The sequence below is a fragment of the Chroicocephalus ridibundus genome, chromosome 1 (assembly GCF_963924245.1).
Source record: "Chroicocephalus ridibundus chromosome 1, bChrRid1.1, whole genome shotgun sequence".
NCBI classification, from domain to species: Eukaryota; Metazoa; Chordata; class Aves; order Charadriiformes; family Laridae; genus Chroicocephalus; species Chroicocephalus ridibundus.
The window spans coordinates 168,606,993-168,633,875 of NC_086284.1; the positions used below are offsets into that span (position 1 = coordinate 168,606,993).

A 26,883-nucleotide genomic window follows, 5' to 3' on the forward strand; every position below is an offset into this window, starting at 1 on the left:
ATGAAAACAGCTGGATAGAGACCTTAATTAGTACCTTCACTGAAAGAAATAGGCAAAAATTTGTCTTTTATGCATTTGTTCTGACAGTGTGTAAGTGTACACAGACTCACAGGTCAGTCAGCACCCTTGCAGTTCCTATTTTGTCACACAGAATTCATTCTTGCCCAGTAAGAAGTATTGCAGGCCATATGTGGGAGAACATGGGACTGGGTACGTGAACATGGTTCTGTAGGAAACAGTAGTCCTGGTCCTTTTTAAGGCACTTTGTCAGGATTTTAGAATAGTTCTTAATATTTAGGTATTTTACTTCCAATTTTTTATTTATTTTTTATTTATTATTATTAAACTTAATCTGGAATAATTTCAACTTTCTAATTAAAAAGCAGAATATAAATAAACAAAATTATATCTGTATTTAATTTTTAAGTTTCATGCAAAGATACCGTTGACTAACAGTAACAAGGGCTTTGAACACAAAATTTCTGTTACTTAGATATTTAAAAGGTAATTAGATTCTTTTCATTTACAAATTCTGTTCTTGGCTCTGAAAATTTCAGTCATAACTGGCAATAGTTGTAATTTAGAAAATATTTTAGAATATCTACATTTACCTAGCATAACAAACAGTGACTATGAAGAAATATAACACAAAAAGAACTCTAAACCTAGCAGATATAATCTTATCTGGGTCTTCTTTAGTTACATGAATGTACGTATGTGTGTTTTATGTATGCTGAGCTTAATATAATCACTCTGTTTTTCCTTTTCAATATTTTATTCCCAAAGATGGAGTAAAATGGAATTATCTCTGTATTTTATCAAGTTTAAGAACTGAAGTTTCCAACAATGTGATTCTTGTAAACCTGGGCAAGAGAAGGGGTTTCTTATTTGCCCCTGGAAAAACGGCCTTCACTCACATTTTCATTGCTCTTGCTGAAGGTAGCTGTGTAACACGTATGCACTAGATTATCAGAACCTAATGCAATTGTTCACAACAAGTAGCTTTGTACTCTGTAGAGGTCTTGCTGCTGCCAGTGGGCTATTTGCAGAAAAGTTAGCACTCAACGTGATTCTAATACTTATTACTACTAGTATTTCTAATAGAGACCCTCAGTTAGTATAGACCTAAAAGCCTGTTGTCTTACTATTTTGGTAGATTTCTTGACTAAAGATATCTGATAAGTTAAGGAGAAAACATGAAACACAATGCAGAATGCACTGAATACGGGTTTCTGGTAGATTGCTGTAACGAGGCATGTTTTAAACTTGTGAATTTTGCCCAGTATGTCCTTCCACCATTCCACTTAGTCCTGGGAAAGTGAGCAAGAATTTTTTATGAAACATGGCTACTTTGATGGAACAGGTTCTTGAAAATCAGTTCCAACCTACTTACAGGTTATGGAACCTATGTAGTGTATTAGTAGATCACAGCAGCAAAAATGAACACAATGCAGACTACAGGACATTGATTTTGTATGTTTGTAGAAACTTTCCTGTCCTGGATTAATTTTACATTTTTGGATAGTTGCTATTTCTAGCCAACTTTCAGGATTAGAAAACAGAGAAAGTGTAAGTGTATATTGTAATTCATCCTAATTAAATGCAAGGTATAGGGGAATGCAGAAGTATGTAGATTACCTCCTGTGATTCCTATTCTGGAACGAGATGCTATTATTTTTGAGAGGAGAATTGTGCATGAAGATCACTGTTTAGGTGATAAGGCATGGAATATAACAAATACTCAATAAAATTTAAAGAATGTGCATTTCCTTTTTAGTCATAAATTACCCCTGGCATTCCAATTATTGACTAATGGTGTATCTGTTTTTAAAGGTGAAGCTGTGACTGGAGAATTATCAAAGCTCTTAGATGAAATCAAATTGTGCCAAGAAAAGGAATACTCTTTTGAAGATCTGTCTCATACAATATCAGAACATTATCTGGACAATTTTAGTAAAGTATCAGAGGAAGAACTTATGACCAGTGGAAGCCAAACCAAGCTTAATGTAGTAAGTAAGATGGGATACAAAGACAATACATTCAGTTATATCTGTTTTATTTATGGCACATTCAAGAAAGAAAAAGGTACAAGATTGAAGTACAAGTCGAACGTAATAAGGGAAAAAATAATATAGCATGCACTGCTACAGATTTATAACTTGATGTTCCCCTTATTTTACACCAATATTGCCTACCATAGCTCAGAATGGCTTTTTATGACCCCACTAATATGACGAAAAGTTCAGGTTAGTTGTTCTTTTGAGCGCGGGGAATGCAAGGGAGGGTTTTTTTAGGAATCCACTGAAATCTGTATGCTCAGTACTATACTGAATACTAACTACTTGCAGAATCTGATCAGAAGTGGCCCCTAAAAGAAGCAGCTAAGCATCTTCAGTTACGATTCTTATATGTTTTATTACTATATAGCTTTCCCAGTAGCCTAACTGTATTAAAGACTGAGTCTCTAATACTGAAAATTGCTGTTCAGTGACTTCCAACTACAGTGGAAAATATGACTTCATTACTACTAATCCTGTGAATAAAGTGCTCTAGGATTCATTTTTTATTTACACTGTAACAAGAGTTTTTGTTTGGGTATTTTTGTTTGTTTTTCTTTTTTTTCTTTTTTAAATTGAATTCGCTTCCTCGATAAGTAAGTAAATGGGATTGCCCAGGGAATAAAGCACAGAGGGGAGGGGAAAATGCTAAGTGCTAAATTTCAATTAATGTTTTTCATAAGTTAAGAAAAATTATGCTCTCATATGTGGGGAAAAACATGGCAAGTTAAGGACTTTTATGTTCTAGAGGATTTATTACAATATATGTAGAGAGAATGAGATTTAAAAAGATGGTTAGCTGCCTTGAAATGCAGTAGGTGCTTTTGTAAAGCCCTTCTAGAGGTTTGAATGATTAGGTACGTGATCCATATTGAAGTCAGTCTGAACATAGTACTGATCCCATTTAAACATTATTCTACATCTTTCTAGTGTCTCTCTGTATTTCGGTGCTAACTGCTATTTAAATCTGTTCAGCTGTTGTCTTGCAGAAAATGTAATCCATATAATCTGTCTACTCAGACTGAAATTTTTACAGACCTAAATGAAATGTAATGTGAATAAGAAGTATTCGGACACTAAATCTGTAATTTACATGCAGCAAGCAAATACAAAGGTAAATTAGGCAATACATTGTTTTGAGATTCCATCTATTTGTATATTGAACTAGATGTGAAAACAAATCTTCAAAAATGGGGACTGTTTAAAGCATGTTGTGGCTCTTCTACTAGTGCACCCAGCTATTCTTTCGAAGAAAACTAGAATCAAGATGATGGGTACACACTCCCAACACAAAGTCAGGGTACGGGGCAGAGCACGCTTTTCCCCTAGAGTAAGCCCAACTATACAGGCCTATATGGAGAGGACTCTGCTGTGATGTGGGATTTTCCTGTTTGATCCAAAACATGCATTTCTTTTTTTTTTTTTTAAAGTATTTTAAGGTCACTCAGTCTGTTCAGTTGCTACCTGGATGCCTTTCATCGAAAAAAGGAAGTTGCACCCCATTTTGACACGCCGTCTTTTAGTTTTGGGGACATGCTGCCTTATCTTGGTGTGTAGACTCCCTGTATGGTGCATGGGTGATATGAAAACCCACATGTGCTGTAAGGAGCCATCAAAGAATAATCAGGAAGAAGCAATAAGATGAAGAGATATGTTTAGCTCTGAAAATAGTTGAAAAGGTGAATGCTGCCAAACTACTCCGGGGGCAGGACCAGCAAGCATGGTGGTGGAAGAAGTGTGACAGTAGTGTGATGATTGAAGAAACTTAAATGAATATTTATGTATAAGAATGTGGAGATACAGAGAGAAAGAGAGAAGTGGAGACACATATAGATACGGGGAGTCAGAAATGGTTTCCTTGGATATATATTAAAGAAGAGAAGGATTCTTACAGCTTTTTCTGACTTTAGTTTTCTCCTCCCTGGGAAGCTTCTGTAAAAAATCTCGGTAGAGTAAGTGGGGACTTCTCTGTTATTCACTGTTGGCTGTGCCAGCATCAGCTCTGAAGAGGCGCAGAAATCAGGTCCCAGTAATGCATCAGATGAAGCCATTTCCTGGACAAATGCTGTTTCCAGAGATGGTGACTGGTGCAGGCATTTCACCTTCTCCTGTAGTCCAGTGATCTGAACAGGGTTCAAAACCCAAGTCATGACACTTCGTGACCCTTGGGGAGATTCTGCAAAGGAACTGGCCGCTAGGAGACATCAGCATTTTTTTGCATCGTGCTATTGTTCAGAGAAATAGGAGGCCAAGACTGGGGAGTTCCTGTTTGGAATAGTAGCTTGTGGGTCAAAAACTTGGTAAGTTGGAGCAAGAAGCATAAGGAGCCACCTCCTGAGGCTAGCATGGGCATATGAAAGAGAAAATGTCAGGAAGCAGAGTGTGTTTTTGTTTTGGTTTGGTTTGGTTTTTTAACAATTGGCTCTTTTGAAGAGAGTCAAATCACCTGTGGTAGTGCTCTAGCCAAGTAAGGTTTAGATTGATTTGGGACTGCAGAAAGGAGTGTCTGTCTCTCTAGGATCCACAGTCTGTAATTCTGTCCTGAATCTAAGTGCCAGCCTCTTTTATTTGAAAGAGCAGAGCTCACTGTTCTTGTTTAGGACAAGGGTGGTGGGGGTGCTTGCTTTTTAATGCAGTAATTTAACAGTAAAAAGCTTCATCTGGAAAGTGCAAGAGTGGGGTTCAGTTCTCTCTATGGCATAAGGGTGGGGTTTAACATTGCATTTATAGTCTCCCAAATAAAAGGACCGAGCACCAGCCTGTTGATCCCTTCCAGTATTCTTTCTGGGTTTTACAACCACTGGAAAAATACCAGTGCAATCCTGACAGCAGGATTTAAGACTCCCTGTTCACTGTTCCTTTTCTGGCCTCAGATGTCTTGCATTATTTGTTGCTCAGTGATGCAGCACCTGTAGAATACAACATTTTCTTTTGAAGAAGTTGTGGATTGGAACTCTCCTAGGCCAAGGAGAGAATTGAATCCATTCTTCCATTTGCTGAGTTATTGGACAATTAGTCATCCAACCAGTTAGCAAGTAGTTCTGGTATGTTTGGACTAATGAATTTCCTTCTTTTCGTAAAACTTTGCATTGAAAACACTACACATTTTATTACGTAATATGTTTCTGTTTGCCAGGTGTGTGACATGTGCAATGTAAGGCATTAACAAAACCAGAGGTTTATGTGCTTATAGTATCTTCAAGTCAAATCAGAAGCAGAGTTTGCACAACTCGGAGGTTAGGTGAAACTGAAAAAGAGCTTTTTGGATGAAAATTTTGGGTTTAGTCACCTTAATTCCAAATTACTAGTCAGGTCTGCATTGACTCTTAAGTTTCCTCAGGACATGGAAGAGCTGTATAAGACAACTGAAGGGCAGGATCTTGAAGACTGGAAGGCATGAACATCTGGGAGAGGGAGGGTACAATGAAGAAGTAAGTAAAAGTAAGGAGAATAAGAGTAGACACCACAGTGTAGACGTGAATAGGAACAGATCTGGAGATGAGTAAAAATGTCCCCACAGGACACTTCCATTCCAAAAGCTTAAAGGGAAACTGAAAATTTTTGGGTTCTGGAAAAGCAGACTGTGTTAGCTTCCTGAATGAGGAGAGCAATTAATGAAGAGGGTGAAAACTGTGATTTCTTGTTTGCTGAATAGCACAAAGTCAGGTGAGAATAAGTTAATGTGATCTTTTGTTTGTACATTATAAAGAATAAACTGAAGAAAGTCTAGTTAAAGCTACAGTGGAAACTATATACTTTCAGTGCTTGATTTTTGCAGCTCTGGCTGTGTTTCGATGTACTTTTGATGTGCTGGAATTGCCCGTTTTTCTCAAAGGCTTGTACACTGGGTGGGGTTGGTGTTGGATTCATAGATTTTCACTCCCAGTTCCTTTCTGCCTTTTTTCCCCGTTTTGATCATTGTGACTGGAATATTCTCTTTAGTTCCCCTGTGCATGCAAAGACATGGAAGACCTTGATGGCTGCTGCACAGGTGAGCTGGGAAAGCTTCATACTTGTGTATTGTTCAGTACTGACATATGACAGATTTTCTGTGTTTGCTAAACACAGAGCTTTCACTCCAAATAACTAGGATTTGATTGTTCAGCAAGTCAGAAAAGGTGCTGTGCTTCAAAACATATTCCAGAAAACATGAGGTGAAAAAAGATGTAGGAAAATCCTTGATTGTATCACAGTTTAGTTAACTTAGGCATTTCCTTTTAAAAAATTTAAGCGGTCTTAAGTGTGATTGCTATCAAAATTAGCTTTTGACAATAACTTATAGTAGTTTCAGTTTTTTTCAAAAAGTATAATTTAAAAAATATTTATTTTCCAATAGATGGCAGTCTGGCTCAGTAATTTCAAGAACAAAAGCAGCCATCTTATATGAGTTTTCCAACTTTTTTTCATTGCTGCGTTTAAATAATGCATTTTTAACACAGTTGATAGTACAAACTGCTCGAAAACAAACACCTGTAATTCTTATAAGAGGAAAATTTATTGGACACCATGGTATAAATTTAAACTACAAACTAAAATATCAGGGCTAAATTTAGAAGTATATTGAAACACAGAGGTTACACATCGCCTGTGTATTCAAACACTCTGTGTGAATTCAAGACAAAGTAAGAAAATTTAAATAGGTATAACTCACAAACGGGGATCCTGAAAAATTGTGTCAGGGAAATGAACAGAAGAATCTTGAAGTGTATATTGTGAGGAATTTTCCTGAGCTCCTGCAAGTAAATTGCTTTAGATTCCTCTGTCCTTGGATTATGAACTAATATCACTACCGGTTTCTTGTCAGGTTTGAGGTTCCTGTGTATGTCTTCATGTGAGAACAAATTATTCTAAATAACATATTAAAAACAGAAATATGCTGTATATAGTGCAATGTATTTTCTCAATGTGCTTCTTAATTTAAAAAAAAAAAAAGGTGTCAGAAAAGAGAAGTATGGGATTTATGTCTATGTAAGAAAAAATTCCTGTGGATACCGGACAATGATATATTACTTATTTTCTTTGGACAGCCTGTGATGGCAAAACAAAAAAATAGTATATTAAGAACTTCTACACTTCCATATGTGTGTGTATGAGTATACACATATTTGCGAGATGTATATATTGGCTACAACACATCTCAATCTTTTCCTTTCATAAATTTGGTATTTTATTTTAATATTTTTTTCCTAAAATTGACTTTTAAAAGAGGTTCCTCTTATTCTGTGTTCAGAAGTTTATATTTCCAGTCCTTACTTAAGGATGAATTTGGAGTGTTCTTTTCTTTTCACTTAGTAACAATAACTGTTCTCCATATTTTTTGAGGTCATGAGAATTTTTGAACTAAAACTACTTTTAAAATAATAAAAATCTGCCATATACACTTAATAAAACCGAAGGTCCAAACTGAAGTATTTTCTTCAAATGAGTCCCTTTAGTCCTGTGAGGGAGGTGGTTGCTTGCAATATTTACTTTTACACTTATGCTATTGTGTTCAGAAGCATAATCCATAGACTACATTATTGATTTGCAAGTGCAAATGCGATATCTGAGTGTCTTTGGATATGTGACATGAGTTTAGATTAAAGAAGACGCAGTTCCAGAAAGTGCTTTTGTGCTCTTAAAATCCTTTAACATAACTCTGCTGTTACTCGTTTCTTAGTATTTGTTCCAGGTGATTAAGTTATAAGGTGCCCCTGGTTTTTGTTGCTTACAGAATAAAACTGAAGATAGCAAAAACATGTAGGATCACAGCGACTGCACTACAGAGGGATTTCACAGAAGTGGCAGCAGTATATCTGATTAAATTTAATGTGGTTATATAATAGATAATAAAGGCTGGCAGCAGTAATTTAAATTTAAACATGAAGAAATGTTCTGTGTAGTCTCGGGAAAAAGATTTGGATTTCATCACAGGCATATAAATGTCAATTTCTGCTTACTTCTGTCATCCAGAAGGGGAAGCTGATACTTATATACATTAAGAGAGAGGGGAAAAAATATACTTAAAACCATCTTATATTAATGTTGTTGAAAATAACGATGGTACATATTCAAAGAGAATATTCACTTTTTACTCTCTTATGTCAAAAAATCAAAACAATTAGGGTATATAAAGGCAATAAAACTATGATCAGGTTTGGTTTGTATCTAAGGGGAGATTTGAAAGGATAGAATTGTGTGGTTTTGAAAGAAGATGGCTAAGAATGAATATATTAGAGAGAAAATTTATGCATGGTCGTTTAGAAGTCAGTTATTCTTATTCTTTTTTTCTCTAAGGCAAAGAACAAGTATTTTTTATTAAAAACGCACATTTTATTATTTTACAAAGTAATAATCACTAAAATTTGTTGATGAATATTGAGGTAAACAATTTAGTAGCATTATTCAATAAATCTGATTTATTTTTTTAATGTAACACTTAAGTAAATAACGGCTGGGCTGAAGTATTATAATAGCTAAGAGTGACCAAATATGCTGGAGTAAAATGATTACTGTCTTGGATCAGAAGTGGTAGCCTTTAACAATATTGTACGCTTGCATATAGGCATTATTGAGACTGACACAAAATTCCACATGATAATGATGATGAGCAAGCCAGAAGTATATACAATGGCTGACTAATGAGGATAGATTAAAAACACATTCAAAACAATTTTGGTTACTTATTCATTAGGGAATAGTAAGACAATCAGACCTGATTGTTTGGGACTCCATGGAGAGAAGCAGATAAATTTTAAATTATTTAATATAGTAACATTTATTGAATTTGGTAATACAGCTTCACGACATTTTTCAGGTATTTATGATGTTTGGAACGGAAAAGAAATGTACCGAGGGTCAATGTTTGGAATATTGTTGCTTTACTTAATTCCCTTTTTATAGTCGTGATAGATAATGTACGTATTGCCAAATTTTGACATTGCAAGAATTTTGTATTAAATTGCTCTTTAACTCTTAGACCTAGTATAGTTATGAATCTCATTTTACAAGCATATACTGACTCTTATTTCTGTGGGAAATAAAAATATGAAGGCCATTTCTCCTAGGATATGTAAACCTTACTTTTTAAGATTCCCTTGTTGCGAAGGTCTACCCACTCTCTGAAGATAAGATTATATAACTTTAAAAATTGTTTTTAAAAGCTACCACCCAACTAAAAACCATCTGTTAGTCCCAGTTTCTAATGCACACAGTGGTATTTCCCACTGAGAAGAACTGTTGTTGCTGTTATTTTTTTCGTTAGACATTTATAATGTGACATCTAGTGCCAGGCATCCACTTGGTCAATATAGAATGATATACTTGCTGTAAGCTACTTCACAAAATGATTTCTACATTCTATCTAAATATGAGCTGATGATTGAAGGGAAGCAGGGTGAAACGTACTGACTTCATACAAATTTTTGTCCCTTCTGTTAGGTAGTTTACCTAGCCAAGGGAAGTTCAGACATTTTTATTGTATCCTTTACTAGCCTATGTTCTGTAGTTATTAAAACAGGTTATTTTTTGTGTCTATAGGTTATGCTGTGCTTCAGTACAGTGTTGTAAAGATTTCTGTGTTAGAGGGATCCTAACAGCATCCATGTGGAACTCTACATGGAATAATCTGCCCGCTGGCATGCTTCACAGCCAACTAAATTAGCCTGCAGCTCCCTGCTGCTGCGATTTCTGGTAGAAGTATTGCTAGACAATCCTCCAGCGTGCTGCATCGACATACCCTGTGAGATAGTCAGCACTTATTTAAGACTATAAAATCCCAAAACATGACAACACTTCGTATGCTTTAAACTACATGGAGTAAAGTATAACTGTCCAAGCCACCAGTTCATCTAATCTGCATTAAAAAGTACCTGCTCCTTTTCCACTTGAATGATTTTCTGGAATATTTAACCAGTCTGTCCAATTATGTATGTGTGTGGCAAATTCCTTGACTATCAGATACTTGCAGGAAAATAGCTTACAGACAAATGAATCTCTCTGAATGCTGCTATGTGTTTAGCTTGCACTGGTGAATCCTAAATGTATCTAATCCTTTTTCTCCATTCTGTCACATTGTTTACTGCAATGACCCTGTATTACTATGTTTTGCAGGACGTATGCTGTATGTACGGGCATTTTCTTTTATAGCTGACTATATGCTTCCATTTATCCTTATATAGTAAAATCTCACAGAGTAGAAAAGAACAAATATAAAATAATTTGTGCGCACACTCCATAACTTGCAATACTTCAGGATTGTTCTTTCTTCAAGCTTTCTTTTTCCTGACTAAGTAATCCTAGCATTTTCAAGTTTATTTTGTACGTAAATCTTGCCATGCTACCAACGTCTTCACTTGCCCTGCTGTGGACCCTTTCATCCTAGTTAAATCTCTTTTACATAAGGATCCCAGATATGGGTGTAGCATTTTTTCCATATAAAGTCATTATATTATAAGCTTTTCAGATCAAAGAGCTTGTTTGTCTTTATGGCTACAAAGCTGTATGTAAATTCAGGATGCTCTTGAAATGATTAGTAATGTTTTATCTACTCAAGAATCCTGTTGGACAGCTATGTTTTATTAAATTAACCACGGTAGATTATTGCATTTTTTTCAAAAAGGACCATGTTAGTTCAGAGACTGTCGTATGTTGTACTGCTGAGCACATATGTAATTTGAAGACTAACCTCCGTTTCATTATACTTAGATGAATACCAAAGAAATCTACTAATCTCGACAGGATTAGCCAGGATCTGAGGACTCTATCAGGACTGATCTTGAGATCGTCTTCCCAATATATGAAGTATATTTGCTGTAATTAAATATCTTTTCTCATGTGTTATTCATTGCTTTAGAGAACCGTCTTTTTCATGCCTATTTGTGCCTTTTCTTTTTTTTTTTTTTTTTTTTTTTTTTTTTTAACATCCCTGAGCTGCCTGTGCCATTGTGGACACTGTTGCCAGGCTTGCATAGCAGAACACTAGTCTCTTCCATTTCTTCCATATCTCAGTGTCCATCACCCTATGAGTACGCAATAGAGTACAACATGGTGTCCATTTTTAAGCTATGGTCTCCAACTTCATTTGAGATCTTCTGAGAGAATTTCAGTCACTTCTGAAGAACAGAAGGAGAAGATAGTACCACAAGATTTCCACCCAGGCAGTGGATTTTGTAATATTAACCTCACTTCTCTCTTTTGTCATGTTATTACAAAACCAAATCATCAGGAAGACTAATGACTTTTGCTGTTACTAGTCACCAGAGATGTTTCCCTCAAGCCCTGACCTTCTCTAGACGTCTACCAAAAATCTGTCATGGATTCCTGCCAAGCGTTTCCCTCTGGTTTCTCCTCTCCTCAGACTTCTCTCCAGTGTTCCAACAAGAATCAGGTTTTCGACTTCTCCCTCACAAAAGAACAAGTTCTTTTCATCATGAAAAGGTTCTCTTAAAATTCATTTTTTCCCTATTTGATCAGAGTATCACAAGTAGGTGCTGAAATTCCAAAGGTGGGATCCAGCAGCCTTAACGTTAATTACCTCTGTGGATGTGCAAGGTGCCTTTTGCGTGGGGCTGAGATGGGCTCAGTCATGCCTTCAGGAGCAGTGGCTAAGTCATCAGCTGCCCTGTAGTGTCTAAAATGATGCTGGATGCCTGTGTTTATGCAGCTGACTAGAGGGCTTATGGTGGGATTCAGCTGCCAAACACAGGCATGTAGTGCTGTTCTGGTCAGCATCTGAGATATCTACGTGGGGCTGGCAGATGTGACAAAGGACTTGGAAGGTCACGGTGTTCTGGAGTGGCGTTTAGAATCTAGGCAGAATGCCTGAAGATAGACAGTGGACCTCAGCACAGAGGCAACTTAATTAAGATCCAGATGTCCCTCCAGTAGATTGGTAGTGTTAACATTAAGGGTTGAGAAATGTTTGTGAAGTTTTAGTAATCTATGTAGCTTATCATATTTAAGCAATAGAATATGTAACAATGTACAAGATCTGTAAGGAATATGAAGGACTTCTCTAACATTTAAGTATGGCTAGATTTTAATTTCTGAAAACATATTTTTGCTTTCTTGAAAAATTAGTTTTCATAGTTTGTAACAAGCCTGAGCTTGAACACATGGGAGATTTATTTTTCACAGTCATATAAAGATATTTACCCTAGGGAAAAGATAACTGAATAAGGAAAGAAGGAGAAAGAATCCTTTAAAATGTACTTTTTTCTATCCTGCAATCTTAAATAAGGAATAAATCAGTCTAGAACTTTTTGGCTTTTGAGTGACAAGGCAGGTATTTCTGTAATATTTCTAGAACTCTATCACTGTTGTCAGCAGGTACCAAAGAGGGTTTGATTGTGTTTTTTTTAAATACATTGCGACCTTAGAATAAATGAGTGTTCTACCTAGCCAACAGGATACATACAATAGAGGAAAAAAACCTGAAAATCTGAAACATCTTTTGTATATACCTAAAGTCAAAACTGATTTCATGTCTGCTCTATTAGTATAAGAATTAAGTCACTAAGCTTGGAGCTGACAGTAAAGCCTGATGATCACCGTCTGATAGGAAATGCACGAGAAGAGTGAGAACCATATGGGTATGCCTCTCAGTTGTTTTCTGCAGGGCGGGGAAGAGCATAGTTTTATCCGTATGGTATAAACAGAAGATGGAGCCTAGTAATACATCAGAGCTATGGGAACCCCTACAGGATCCATTAAGGGGTGGAGATAAGTGTAAATGTATGGTATCACTATATCGTGTTCTGTGATTCTTTTGAAGTTCGAGTAGGTGGTCTCTTAGCAGCAGCAGTCCCAGTTTTCCTTCTTCGCTTCCTCTTAATTAGAGATATACAAGTAATGCTAATGGTAAATATCCTGCCGTATTTCACAGGGGAAAAATGACCACTAATGATAAGCTAATATAAAAGAATGCTTTCTTTAAAAATTGTGTAGTAGCTGAAGTTAGAACATTGGGCAGCTTGTTTGTGCTACTTGCTTAATTTCATTTTTATTCTATCCTAATGGCAACAAGCACATTTATTTTATAATTGACAGATGAAAAGGATTAAGCATTTTTGTCTTTAAGTCTTGAAGTAGTTGACCACTCATGGCATAGAGTTTCTTTGCATTCTGTTGGTAGATTTTTTTCAGTCCCTGTGAATAAGCTCAACAAGTAGAAAATGAATAGCAGAAAAAATATATTCTACCAGATTCTTATACTTCTCCAAAATATAAGATGAGTAACTCAGAATTAAGGGGCAACTGCCTAATATTAACCCTGCATTAGAAATGTTTGCCCATGGAATTAATACAGTTCAACAGTGTGCTATAAATGCACCCCTTAGCTTTTCTGTAACTTCACTATGTATTGAAAGCCTTGGCTGAGTTCAGTGGAATAAGTTTTTAAATTGAGATTAGAAGCAGAAACCATGGTTACTTAACCAGGCACATATCTGTTTTTACACCAGTTTCTTTACTTTTCCAGAGGGATATGAGAGTTGAATGACTTACACCATTTTTGATCATCTATTTTCTTTTCTCTTGGCATCTGTCCTTCCTAAACTTGTAAGTTTCATTTTAGTGCCATAAGGGAAAACCTGAGAAGAGGCTCTTCAATTTTATTTGCTTCAGTAGTTATTTGAGATTGAGCAGTTTCTATTAATACTACTGCTATTATTTCTGTGGATATTGGTGCTCTGCCCAATATATCTAGAATATGAACTGTTCACAGCCTGCAAAAAAGCAGCTTCAGCACTGCCTGTCAATCTTAGACAAAAATAATATTAAAATGTAAAAATGTTTTATTCCTATGCTGGTCTTTTTTTTAATTATTAGTAGTTGATTCCGTATGGGTTTTGGAATATTTACTACCTTGCTCTTGTCTCTGTCAAAAATGATGTTTCCTTTAAGGAATCTAAATACTTTTGACAGATCACTTATTTAGCCATAGGTACTTCATAAGAAATACAGTGTTACACAGGAGTTATAGATGAAGGCATGTTACTGACTGACTTGTTTATCTGTATTTTTCAGGACCTTTAAGACACTGTATGATGACTGGCTGAAGAAAGAATTTAAGTATTAGTTCTTCAGCTGCCTATGAGTATGTCTGGAAAACAACATAAACGTGTATTTGTATTGCAGTAGATCTGTACCTACTATGTTGAATCTACCACAGGCAAAAAGAGCAGTACAGATGAGCTAGCACAGAAGGAGCAACCACTGTCCTAAATCTGCTGGTAGTACTGGTTGTTGAGCTGACTGCAGTGAAATCACTGTTTTAATTATATAAGACAAGAAAAAGGAGCAGCTTGTAGTATGTGAGCTTCACATTTGTGGGTTTTCCTGCCAGCCATAGCAAAACCTTTGCCCCCCTAGTGAAGATGATTTTGAATTTTACTTCCACCTGCCATGTAAATCAGGCTGCATTGAGAGCTGTTGTCCAGTTGATAGTATTCTGCATCTCTTGCACGCGCACACACACACTCTGTGTGATCCTTTTTTCCTAATACCTCAGAAGAGTCTGAACTCTTGCATGTTTTACTGAGATCAAAAGGTAGATTACTATTTGACTGATCTTTTCCAGTTAGGCCTTCAACTTCTATAGCACACTGACTTAGCTGTTAAGACATTTCAACTGATTGTCAGATACTCTACTGCATTGTTTTTATATTCTATTTAGTGCTTAGGTGACAGTATGGTAAACTGCTAGTGATCTGTTGCTGATGGATCTGTAGATGATTTATTACAAACATATTCAAGGCCTTTTTGATTATCCACTCTTAACCAGCATTCATCTTCAGATGACTAACTCAGTGCTGTATGTAGTTCATCTTTAGATAGGCTTTGTCTATTCAGGTATGATTTTCTCTTATGTTCTTCATTAAGCCAACAGCAACTTAATGGAATAATAACTGCATTTTCAGTAACACCCTTTTACTTAGAATATGTATGCTAAATAAAAAGCTGTGCACTGGAGGAGTAATAAAGTGGTGACTTCTGCCTACTCACTTACCACCTGATTTTCCCCCTACTTTAATTTCTGTTCCTTCTGCTCTATTTCATGACAAATAATGTATTTTCTATAAGTTTAATCATTCTGCCACCCACTTATCCACCCTCTCTTTCACAACTTTAAAAAAAGAGAAATACATGTTTTACAGCTGATTTGCTTTGCAGTTACATTGCACTGAGATTTTCAAATGTTATATGATAACATTCAGATAGCATAGGGATGTTAAATACAGAGATGCCTCTGTAGTTATTCTCCAAGCAGTATTTTCTTTCTGTGACATTTAAAGCCAAAATTGCTGGTCTTTACTTTGATTTTTTTTTTTCCTTTATGCAAACGTAAACATGTTTAAGCTTTTAATTCTATTTAATATTTCTAAAAATATTAACACTTGATTTTGCTTTTCTGCAGGCTCCTATACCCTTCATTATCAGTGTCTTCTTTTTCAACTGGTACATGAGTTTTTCACAGTGAGTCACGTTTTGGAATGAGTCATGTGCATATTGATTCAGGGAGACACATAAGCCTGTCATTAACATGAGAAATCCCATTAAGTTAATTGGAACTATTCATGTGCTTAAACTTCAAGGCTCACAAAAAAAGTTACCCAGTTCCTGCATTTTTGCACAGCCTACATTTGTGTATACCCTTCCTACATACCAACTTAGGTCAAATCTACTATGCTTGTGGGATGGAAAAGCATCCCTAGAAAAGGATTTCTGTAGCGTAAAGTGTCCTTGCTGTCTATATGGCTTGCTGGTTTGAATTCTGTCTTGGGGCTTCATGCTTCAATGTGCTAAGTTCTTTTTCCTTGGTCAAGCAAAGCACTTTGATACTAAGCATTTGAAATTAATATTAAGTGTGCAAATAGTCTGATTTATGAGTATTAGGGACATGCTCAAATTTAGACAAGTGCTTAAAACACAGGTTCACTTTATTTTACCTAATGTTAAGAGGGAGAAATTAATTTGGAAGACAATTCAGTCCTGTCCCAAACGCAGATAATAGGATGAAGTAAGTTGTAAGTTGTGGAAGTGCCTGTATTTCCATGCATTAAAGACAACTAGCTTAATCCATAGATTAAACAATCCCAAAATTAGTTTAATCGATAGATTTAAAAAAATAGCCCATATTAAATGCTTACCTTTCAAACAGTTCGAACTAGTTTAAAAGAATGATGTTTTAAGTGCTTTTTTTGAATCAGGACACTGCATATTGCAGCTTTAAGCAGCTAATACTTCATCCTGTTTATTTCACACTGAAAAACAAATGCAGTGTATGCTTCCCAAGATACTTAAAAATGAAAATTCTATAGGTTCCATCTATTACATCTTTCTTAAAAAATACCTTCTAATTATGGTTAAATTATAATTACTAAAAGCACTTAGTGTTCCATTCTCTGCAATTTTTTGATTTATTGAATTCTTGAGTTTTCTGTCATTTGGAAATCTTCACCAATATGGCAAAATTAAACAGGAATTAGAGAAAAGTGAAGATTCTTACTGAAATACATTGAAGTGTCTTTTGCTTTGCATTTAAGATATACACACAAAATATCAGATCACTAAACATGAGCGTCCTAGTAGTGGTTTTTATATAGAGATGAAATACTCTTCGTATGGAGATTACCACACTCAGTTCAAAAGCTTTTATGTTTAGTGAAAAATCAATTAGCCAAGATCAACCTTTTTATTAAAAACTGACAGTCTGTTGCTGGGCCACTTTTTTCTTTTATGGTTATTTTTTTAACAAAAGAAAAGCTATCTTAAGTCTTCAAAAATATTAATCGCTTTATCAATGGAAGAAAAGGTATATTTTTTTAATTTATACCTGGTATTTTCTGATTAATAGCTTCCTAGGTTTTTAAATCCTAAAACTTTTGTCATATCATGTATGTATGCATCCCTTTATGAGAGTAGTGCAAAGATTCAGAGTTGTCTTAATCGTCATTATTTATGTTGCATGCAAGGATGAATGAAAAAAAAATTGAAATGCTTTGAGTACTCATTCAGAGGTACTCATTCATTTTATAATCCCATTTGACTTCTAATTTTGACCTTATTCAGTGTGCATTGTACTTGCCAACTAGTTCCAGGGTGTATTTGCTGCGTACTGTCAGATCCTGCTCTGAAGACAGAATGATTAATTTCTGGGGTGCGCATCATGATAGGTGTCAATAGCACTTGCCCACTGCGGGGCAGTAACTACACATTCATGTACTTTTCATCATTTGTATGAATTAATCTGTTTGCCTAAAGTTAATACGTGTTACTGTTTCATGTAGTAAGTTACTGTGACTCTGCTGACTTCAAGTTACAGGAATTTCTTCCCAGGTTCAGCCATTACTGTTCTTGAGTTCAAAGTTTGTGACTGCTTCAGACAAGTCGTTTGGGCTTTTTTGCAGAGCCCCAGTGAGAAAATGCTATCACGTGCAGCTTGGCTGATGTGCAGTGGTGTAGAGATCAGGATTCTTCCTGTCTGGGACTGGTAGGGCTTGGATTTTCACAGCGCTTAGTCTCATGTACCGCTGAAAAAAGGCACAGAATATCTCATGCTGATTCCTGATGTAGCCCAGCACTTTTGCAAACTTGCCTTCACAATTTCAATATAGCCAGGAAATATGGAACACAAACTTAGTGACCTTCTCAGAGGAAGTTCAAATCATGTTCACAGCATCCCACAGGGATTATGGCAGAGGCAGATACAGAGTGCACTTCTCCGGCATTCAGCTGCATTACACGCAAGACCAACCTTGTTCTCCTGGTATTCCCTTTCTGAGTACGGGAAGTGCAATCAAACTCTAACCAGACTCATAGTGAATGAAATGATGAAAGAAATGTAAACTGGGAACATATTTTTGAAAGAATAGCTGCAGATGTGCAATGTAAGGTGAAGGACAAGATAATGAGGGTAGGAAATGGAAAAACACCAAGGAGGGAGAAGGCCATCTTGGGAGATGCGGGAAAGGTGTGCTCAGGCCACCGGGATGTTTTGTCTGTAAGACATACCTTCTGTCCTGTAAATGAGGCTCCTCCTTGTCAGGATCCTTTCTGAATCCCAGAAGGGTACCTTTGGGATGGAGGGATCCTGCTGTGGGAAAATAGTAGCTGATGGTTTTACATTTCAAGCCCAAATGCTGCTTTTTTCTCTTCTGCATCCATCAGGCATTTTCCCCTGGGAGCAGCCTGGGCAGCAGCAGGGGGAGCACTGAGAGCACAGGAACACTATCCCAGCTCCGCTGTCACTGGCTTGGCTGCCACAGCTGCTGGGGAAAGCAGCAGCAAACAACCTGCTCAGCCTAATTTATACAGGATATTCAGGAACAGTTTCCATCTTTATTAGTTCTTAGTATAACATAAAATTAGAGTTATTAGCATATAGAACTATATTTTTTTCGCTTCTATTTCACAACATAATTACATGTCCTTTTGGCCAGGCAAAGGAGAGGCAGAAGTATGACTCTAATCCAGTGGTTCAGATCATATGAAATATTTGCATGGTTCTATGTCTGACAAACTATTTCTTCAGAAGAAACCTCCTGCTGACTTCGTTGTTCCAGACTGAGCAGTAGCATTTAGCTTATCAAATGTCTGGTTGCTTTCTACATTCCATAATAAGGATATTGCCTTCTGGATTTCATGTTTGCTGCTCCATTTCAAAAAGCTTATTTTCTTAATACGTGGTATACTGCAAGATAAATGAATAGTTAACATCGGTGTCCAGAACTATGATGCAATAGGAAATGGTAAAGGTCCTATTATTTTGTACCTTTTACAGTTTTGGTGCTATCTTGCTCTAGTGGATACTGTCTGAAAGGGTGTTTGCAATACTTCTGCAAATGGATTATAGTTATACAAAAATAGGTACAAGAAGTAAAGAAAGATTTTTATGTTTGGGTTTAGATTTCACTGGACTACTACAGGAAAGTCTCCTTTGTATCCTGAAATGAGGGAATTAAATCACATTTTGCTAACAATGGCTGCTTACAAATGTCAAGGCAGAAAGCAGAGCAGTTTTCATTAAAAACTGAGAGAAAGAGGGAATAAAAGGAAATAAGAGGTTTTATATGACTTACTGTATTCATAGAGAGAACTTGACTAGATAATGAGGTCATATGGTAGTCAGGAAATCGTTAACATCTGTACAAAGGAAAGCCCAAACTTTATGTATGTTTTATACATGGCTTAAAGCTTCTTGAGCTGTGAACTTGGTAGCTTTAAGAAATAGCTAAGAGTAAAGGTGATCTCTTTTTCTTTTCCTGTTGACTTTTAGGAGTGGAACAGACTTTCTCTGATTTTTTTTTTTTTTTTTTTTTTTTTTTTTTTGGTCTAGGCTCATCGTTCTGTCTGTTGCTAAATATTGGCTTGTTCTCTTAGATCACGAGAGAGATGTCAAGTTACTGTAATAGCCAGTCTGACATATGTACATATACTGGGAGAACAAATAGCTTATTTACAGAATAAAGTATCCCTCAGTCTAACATATCATACTGGGCACATTTTGCCTTTTGTGTAGATGGAGAAATGAAGAGGAAGACTTCCATACCTAAATTTTCAAAGGCATAATCTAAATGCTCATCAGATATGAAAAATAGAAGAGATGTGTCATGCCCAGTAGAGTCCAAGGAAAACTTACCATTAATTGTAGTGGTCCAATGTCCTTATCCTAGATCTTACCACTCCCTTACTGCTGTATTATTATTATCTCTTTTTTATGTATGGAGAAATTATATTGTTAGTCTCTTACTGCTATAAACAATTTTTAATACTTAATTCAGTGTTCCAGTAAAAACCAGAAATTTTATTAAATCTTTTATTCTGTATCAATGTCTTGTGGCTTCCCTACTAACTTTTCATTTTTATGTGTTGTATCTAATATCTTTAAAGGTTTTCTGTCTGTTTTGTTTGAGGATAGATGATGATGCTTATGCTTCTTCAAGCTTAGGCAGAGCTGGCCTTTTGGAAGCTTAATATTACAGTTTATGTCGACTTCACCATTTCATAATGTCAAATTCAATTAATTAAGCAACTATGAGCTAGGTGCCATTTTCTAACTACATTTACTTTTTCTTTTTGGAGTCAAAACAGTCATGAATAAAAGGTTCTCAGTTGTGTCTGTTTTTCTTTAGGTGACAGAAATCTCTTCCTCTCTCTTTATTTATTTTTTTTTTCCTGAGAATGGGGCATAAATAACTTTGGTTTCACTAAAACTCTTCCCACAGGGCTATTTCAAGGCTTCCCAGCAGCACACACAGAATTAGATTTTCGTGTCCAAAGGATCTCTGAGGAGGAAAAATTAAATTATCCAACAGAACAGAAAAATGAGGGAGTTCTGGGAAAGGAACAAAGGCTGGGAGAGAAGAGCAGGAAAGTGGGTGGTCACGAGTTTTATGGGAGTGTGTGACAGTCTGAGGTCTGTGGATTGATTGCAGATCTTTCTGTATCTCACCTGTCTCCACCAAGTTCATCCCTCTCCCCAGGGTATGCAAACCCAGTCTACCCCATTTGGGGCACTTCTGACTCCCCTTTCTCTCATGCAACTATTAACTCCTTCGCCTCTCTTTACTGCAGCTCTATCCCTGCAGCAACTCCCACTTACCCCTTTACACCTGTGTCTGGGAAGAGCTGGACTTCAGGCAGCAGGGATGGGAGAGAAAGGTGATAGTGATAACTGTTTCTTGACTGTTCGCATACGTTTCTCCTAATGCTTCTATTTTAGTGCTTTATCAGCAGCAGAAATCTGGGCAAGAAGACAGAAGTCAGTCACTAAGTATAAAAAGTGCCAACCCTACTCTGCAGTAGTCTTTAAATTAGCATGTATCATGTAATTCACACCTGGATTGTCTAGTTGCATCAGAGTACTAGTCAATTTATTCCAACAGTGTGTCTAATGCACTCTGACATCAACTGGTCCTTTTTTGAATGATTAGGAGATCTGCCTATATAATATCCCCCACTTCTTCTCATTCATATTGACAACATTAATTAAAATTTGTGTGATCCACCCTCTATCTTAGGCTATTTATATAAAATAAAACTAATGGAAATACTACAACTCTCTTTCATTCTGCTTACGTATTTTTCTATTGTTCAATAGTCTTTTTGCTATGATGTATTGAATTTCATTATTTATCTTCCTTTAGTTGTGTTAAAAAATTTTCTCTGATATTATGTGTGTGTATTTTTTTTTTTTATCTTTAGAGAGTGCATTGACTATACTTTTTTGGGTGACTTTTGTCTTCATTCACTTACTTTGGCTTGTAAGGTCACAGCTAATGTGTGTTAACCGGCTTTCCTGTACCTAGCACTGCTGCAGTTCTTTGCTTTTTGCTCCGGGGGACAAGAAGCACTTTATTCTTCGGTGCAACAATTCTGAGATTTAAAATATAAATGTGGGGCAACCACCATGGAAGACGACATCATAAATAGAAGGGAAAGACCTGTAGTCTGCTTCCTTTGTCTATGCAAATGCATAGCAATAATAGTCCTTCACGACCCACACTCTGCAGAGTTAACTCAATCCTTTTAATAATCTCTGTAGGAATATTGGTTGCTATGGCAACACATTCCGTGGTACCACTTGACTGTCAAAATAACCTCATGAAATATCATGCTAAGAATGTTTTAGAAATTGACTTTAAAAGTAAAAAGTAAATAAATCCATCTAAGTTCAGAAGATAGGGATAGATTCATGAAGTCTGCAATAAGGGAACAACCATTTTCTAACTGAGGGGAATCTGACTAGTAGCGATGGGCATATCGTGTTTCTCATCTTTGGTGAGTGAGCTGAAATAGAATTTAGAAATATTTTTTTGTACTTAAATTAATGGTATACCAACCAGATCTTCACATCTGTGTATCAGAAGTTAGCACAAGAGTCAAAGGTTAAATGTTCCTCAGATGTTACAGAAGTTGAGTTAGTTCCTGTCTGTGCAGTGCCTTTGCTTCTCTTACGGTTTCCATCAGCTTGTGTTCATCTTCAGAACTGCTGCTGTTTCTTCACTTCTTTTGCCCCCCTAATTTTCCTTCACCTCTGCATTCCCTTTCTTACAGCAGACTCCACACATTTCTTTATTCTATTGACTGAAATAATCTGCTGTTAAGTGGTTTGGTTTTTTTCATTATTTTTATATGGGCCTCATAGCAGTGCTTTAGAGCTAATGTTACCACCAGGTTAATAGATGTGGTCAGCCATTTCTCAAACAGCATTACGTTGGTCAGGCAAAAGTCCAGCCATTTCTGAAAGATTGTTTAAGATAAACAAGCTTTCCTAAAGACAGCATTTAGTATCTGAATATCCGGTAGGCTGCACAAACAAATGTCAAGCAGGCTAGAAAAGCTATTACGTATTCCAATTTAAATACAAAGAATTAAGATGTGAGTAAAATGTATCAGGGTTTTGTTGTCATAATGTTTTTTAACATGAAATTTTGAAAATCATTCATTACAGGCTTAACTTCCCTCTTCCTTCTTCTGAAATCAATAAAAGTTACCACTGCAGTTCATTCAGTTGGGATGGACTATCCTGTGTAGCAAAATAATATCAATAAATTGGGACTGTCTACTCTTCCTGTTTCTGGCTGCCACAAAAAAATAGGATTGTGGTTTAAGCAAAAATCAGCATTTTTCCCTTATCACTGAGACCACTACAGAAGCCTTAATGCTCACAACTGAATGACTTTTTCCCATACCTTTCTTCCCTTCTGGTGGATGAAACAAAATAAGACAGGTCATTTTTAATAAATTGGTTTAGCCTACAAGGTGAGCTAACACATTTATTGTTGGTAATAAAAAATAAAAATCAAAATCTCATATTGATTGAATTTATCTTTTTTCTGCAAAAACCTTGGAACTGATCAGGCAAATATAATACAGCTGTACTTTTCTTTTCTGAGCACAACAGATGACCATTGAAGCAAGATCCCCTTAGCTTATATTATTTCCTTCTTAGGGATAGTATTTTTTTATATATATATAAATGTTAGTTTGGGGTTTTTTGGGGGTTATCTTAATGATATTAAAGCAAATTTTAAAGTAAAATGAAGTAGAAATTGCCAATTACTTGATAATGAAGAAAACAAATACATATTTTTAATGTAGGATATTGTGTTAAATCATATTTAAAGTATAATGGCAGATAGGTCAATATGCACCTTCCTTAGAAAGTGTGATTTTCATACAGGAGATTGACAATTGAGTAGTTACATTTTATTTAAAATAGCAGTTTATCTTTTGGAATTTATAAATGGTAATCTTTTAAGTTTTATTTTTCCTTAAGTAAAATGTTTTTTTTTTTTACAATATATCACTGTGTTTAATTTGAAAGTACTGTTTCTTTATGTACAGAGGCCTTCTTCAACATGCCTATCACCGAGAGAGGAAGAAGATGATGATGCAGGTGAAAATACTTGTGGTCCTTCAGGTTTATGGGAGGCATTGACACCTTGTAATGGATGCAGGAACCTGGGATTTCCCATGCTTGCACAGGTATGTGTTTACCTTTTCATCATAAAACATTAACTATAGAAGAGTTTCTCTGTCTTACCTCTTACAGTAATTTCTAGTTTTGCCTTATTCCCTTCATAATTGTTGCCTTCAGTCTTCATTTGAACCTCAAAGTCCGGTTTTAAAATTAAATGTCAAGGTTTGGTCATCCTGCTATAACGCTCATCCAGATGAGTTTAATATTGAGACTGTTTGATATTTATTACCCCTATTTTAGATAGTTTTTATGTTGCGTAGCTTTCTCTTCATATTCAGTCTGGAAAGAAATTTTGAAGTCATAGAGTTTCCTTTGGGATAAGTACTCTATTTTTGACCAGAGTCTAATTAATGTAATGACATCTCAGCTACTTTCTTTATAGAATTAATTGAGGACATCATGCATAACTCAACTCATGTAAGAATATAGCCTAAGACTTCTCTTTGAAGATTATGTAAGTTTAAAAAAAAAAAAGTCCCCAAACATTTTCAAATGCTCATGATAATACAGAGGAGAATAAATAAAAATGGTAATATACTTGGGTCTAAGTCCCAGCAATTCTCAGAGCAGACCAGTCCGCAGTATCCACCAAGGCATGCCAACAGCTGTGTCCTGAACAAGTGGTATTGTATTGCTACAGAACAGGATGATGCTTATTGCTGCTTCTGGGTCTCCAGTTTCCCCCGACTATAGTTTAGCACTCTCATTTCTGTAACATTTTTCCTGTACTTTTCTTGTAGCATTGAATGTAGGCCTGCCAAATTTCTGTTTAGAAATGTCTGTCTTTTCAGTTGCATCCTTACTTGGCACTGCATTTAAATAGCTTTGTCAGATTCTTGTGTACCAGATTGGAATTACGTATCCTGTCTCACCACACTTTATACACTGTTGCTTTCATGCCGTGACTGTACGTTTTATTCCATTTAGTCTCATGGGACTTGCACCTGTTTGAAGTCAATGCTAAAGCTTCCACTGCAGTCAATGGAAACAGGATATGGCAACTAATGTGCTTGAATAACAATGAGCACGGCCCTATCTTTTTATAAGGAGCTTTTATATTCCTTCCCCTTTCAGTAGCTGTTTTCTCCTTCATACTATCTATCATTTTAGACACTTGGCAAGGTGCAGAGCTGTCGGAATTATCCTGATTTCCAATAGGAGTTCCGTAGTTACTAATTACACATTTTTAAGAATTTTTTTTCCAAAAATATTTCTTCGATGGAACTTTTCTTATCTAAATATGCAACACCTATGGGTTAATTATTATTAAACTTCCCTATGATGAACATATATGCCATTATAGAGAGATTTCCTAATTTTAAAAAAACATTTCTGTTTTCTTTGTTTCTTTTTAATATAAGGTACGTGTAAAGTGTGTTATCAAATTGAGGAATGCATTTGAAAAATAGAATAGTTAGCTTTGTTGCTTGATATCTCTTACCTTTTTATAAAGAGAGATCCATTCCAAGAATGATGTAAGTTTTAAGATAGTGACTTCTGAATTAGTTTTATTCATTGTACTTATATTTTTAATCTCGACCTTATAATACCTCATCTTTCTTGCTCTGAGAACTAATAAATTTTTTTTTTAATTATGGGTACAAAAAAGAGTATATTTATTTTATGTTCATTCATGCAATGAATCATCTAGACTGTTGGTCTCCATAAAAACTGAAGACAGAGGTAGTTTTGGTTTATTGTTGTTTTTCTTTTTATGGAAGAAAGGAAAGGAGTTAAGTAGTGAAAAATCTCCATATTACAAACCAGTGAATTCAGTGTATAAAGCGTGGCCATCACTGCATGCAATCTTTCAAGCTGTTAGCTAATCTCTTGGATCTTTCACATTTACTTCAGAATGCAACAGAGAACATCTTGTACTAGGGGACTGAGAACATAAATTATTTATTTCAATTTTTAGAGTAAGACCAATGTCTTGAATTGGTCTAAAAAATTATGATAGATATAACGTACAACAGCATGTTTTAGGTAAAACTACAAAAATGTGTTGCTGATACTCATGTCAGTCCACTAACATATCAGAAAATTCAGACTTTATCATGAAGAAGCAATGAGATAAGGGTATTTGACGTGTGTTAAAATCCGTACTCTAATGAAGATCCCAAAATAGGGAAAAGGGTCTATCAATTACTCTTGAACACAAATGACAAGTTCATTTTTACAGTTCACATCTAGTTAAATATAGATTTTACAGTTATATAAATATACTGTGTTTACACATCAAAGGAGAACAAACATAAAGACTGATTCTTGGTTTATATACACAGTCAGAGGTACAAAGGTAAAATGAAAGTGAATTTTAGGTGAGATTATGACAAAGTCCATCTGTGACCTAATGGGCTAACAGTTTTCAGCATGACAAAGAAAAGAGCAGTTCTCTTTGACAAACGTGATTTCTTTATTGCAGTTATGGAAAAAGGCTTGGGTGGAGATACTTCTGACATGCTGTGTGGCATTTCTGTCTGTACTGTGCTGGGAAGTGTCATTTGAGAAAGGGCTGTTACAGAAAGTTCTGGGTAAATTGTTCTGCAGATATCATTTAAAACCTAACGTAGCAATAATATAGGTATTCTCAGAATAAGTAACTCTCTTTTACAGTCTCACAGTTAAAGTCTTCACAGTTGGTGAAGTCCTAGAAGAGCTTGATGGAAAATCTTTTTGTGTCATGTAGAAATTTCAGGATTTTAGAAAGTGCCCAATTCTACATCAGAATGGAGCTAACAAGCAGCTTCATCCATTCCCAAAATAAAAAAAAAAGCCAGAGAGCAAGGATACACACCTGGATTTTGGAAGACTGACATTTAAATACCTCTTCTTATTTTCGCAGAGAGTGAATTCCATTTGTAGGTTATGGTTTATGGTTAATGTGGAGCTATTGCTTTTTTTCTGAAATTAATCTTTCTTTTTGGACAGCAATTCAACCCTTTGTAAAACTGATACACATTTTTGTGAAAAATGTTGACTTCCACAAATGAGTATTTTATATCTGAAAAAACCTTTCTTAGGAAATTCCAGATTCTATATTTTTTTTGGTTGCCAGTCAGTACAAAAGAAAAGCCTTTTTTCCACCTGTATAACTGAATAACTATCTTCTACATATTCCAGAATTTTTAGTAATCTTAAATATCAGCACAATGCTTCTACAGCAGTCTCAAATTCTGGCATTGCAAGCTCCATTAGAAACAGTTTAGTCTGCAATGACATGTCTGTTAAACTGAGACAAAGCTTTTATAAATGGTATGATAGTACTAGACCCTCTTCCATGGATCTTGTTCTTGGAAAATCTTCCTACAGGAACTACCTTTAATGGTTGCATTTCTGGCTATCATAAAAACATGATAC

At 35.7% G+C, this 26,883-nt stretch overlaps 1 protein-coding gene across 8 annotated transcripts in view; it reads left to right on the plus strand.

The window, feature by feature from the left end:
• Positions 1 to 26,883, plus strand: part of ANKS1B (ankyrin repeat and sterile alpha motif domain containing 1B) — a 448,571-nt gene that overhangs the window by 88,796 nt on the left and 332,892 nt on the right. For all 8 annotated transcript variants that reach the window (XM_063322734.1, XM_063322727.1, XM_063322733.1 and 5 more), the window contains 2 exons: positions 1,834 to 2,009; positions 23,388 to 23,528. In XM_063322734.1, coding sequence (XP_063178804.1) covers positions 1,834 to 2,009; positions 23,388 to 23,528 — 317 coding nt within the window. The remainder of the gene's footprint in view (positions 1 to 1,833; positions 2,010 to 23,387; positions 23,529 to 26,883) is intronic.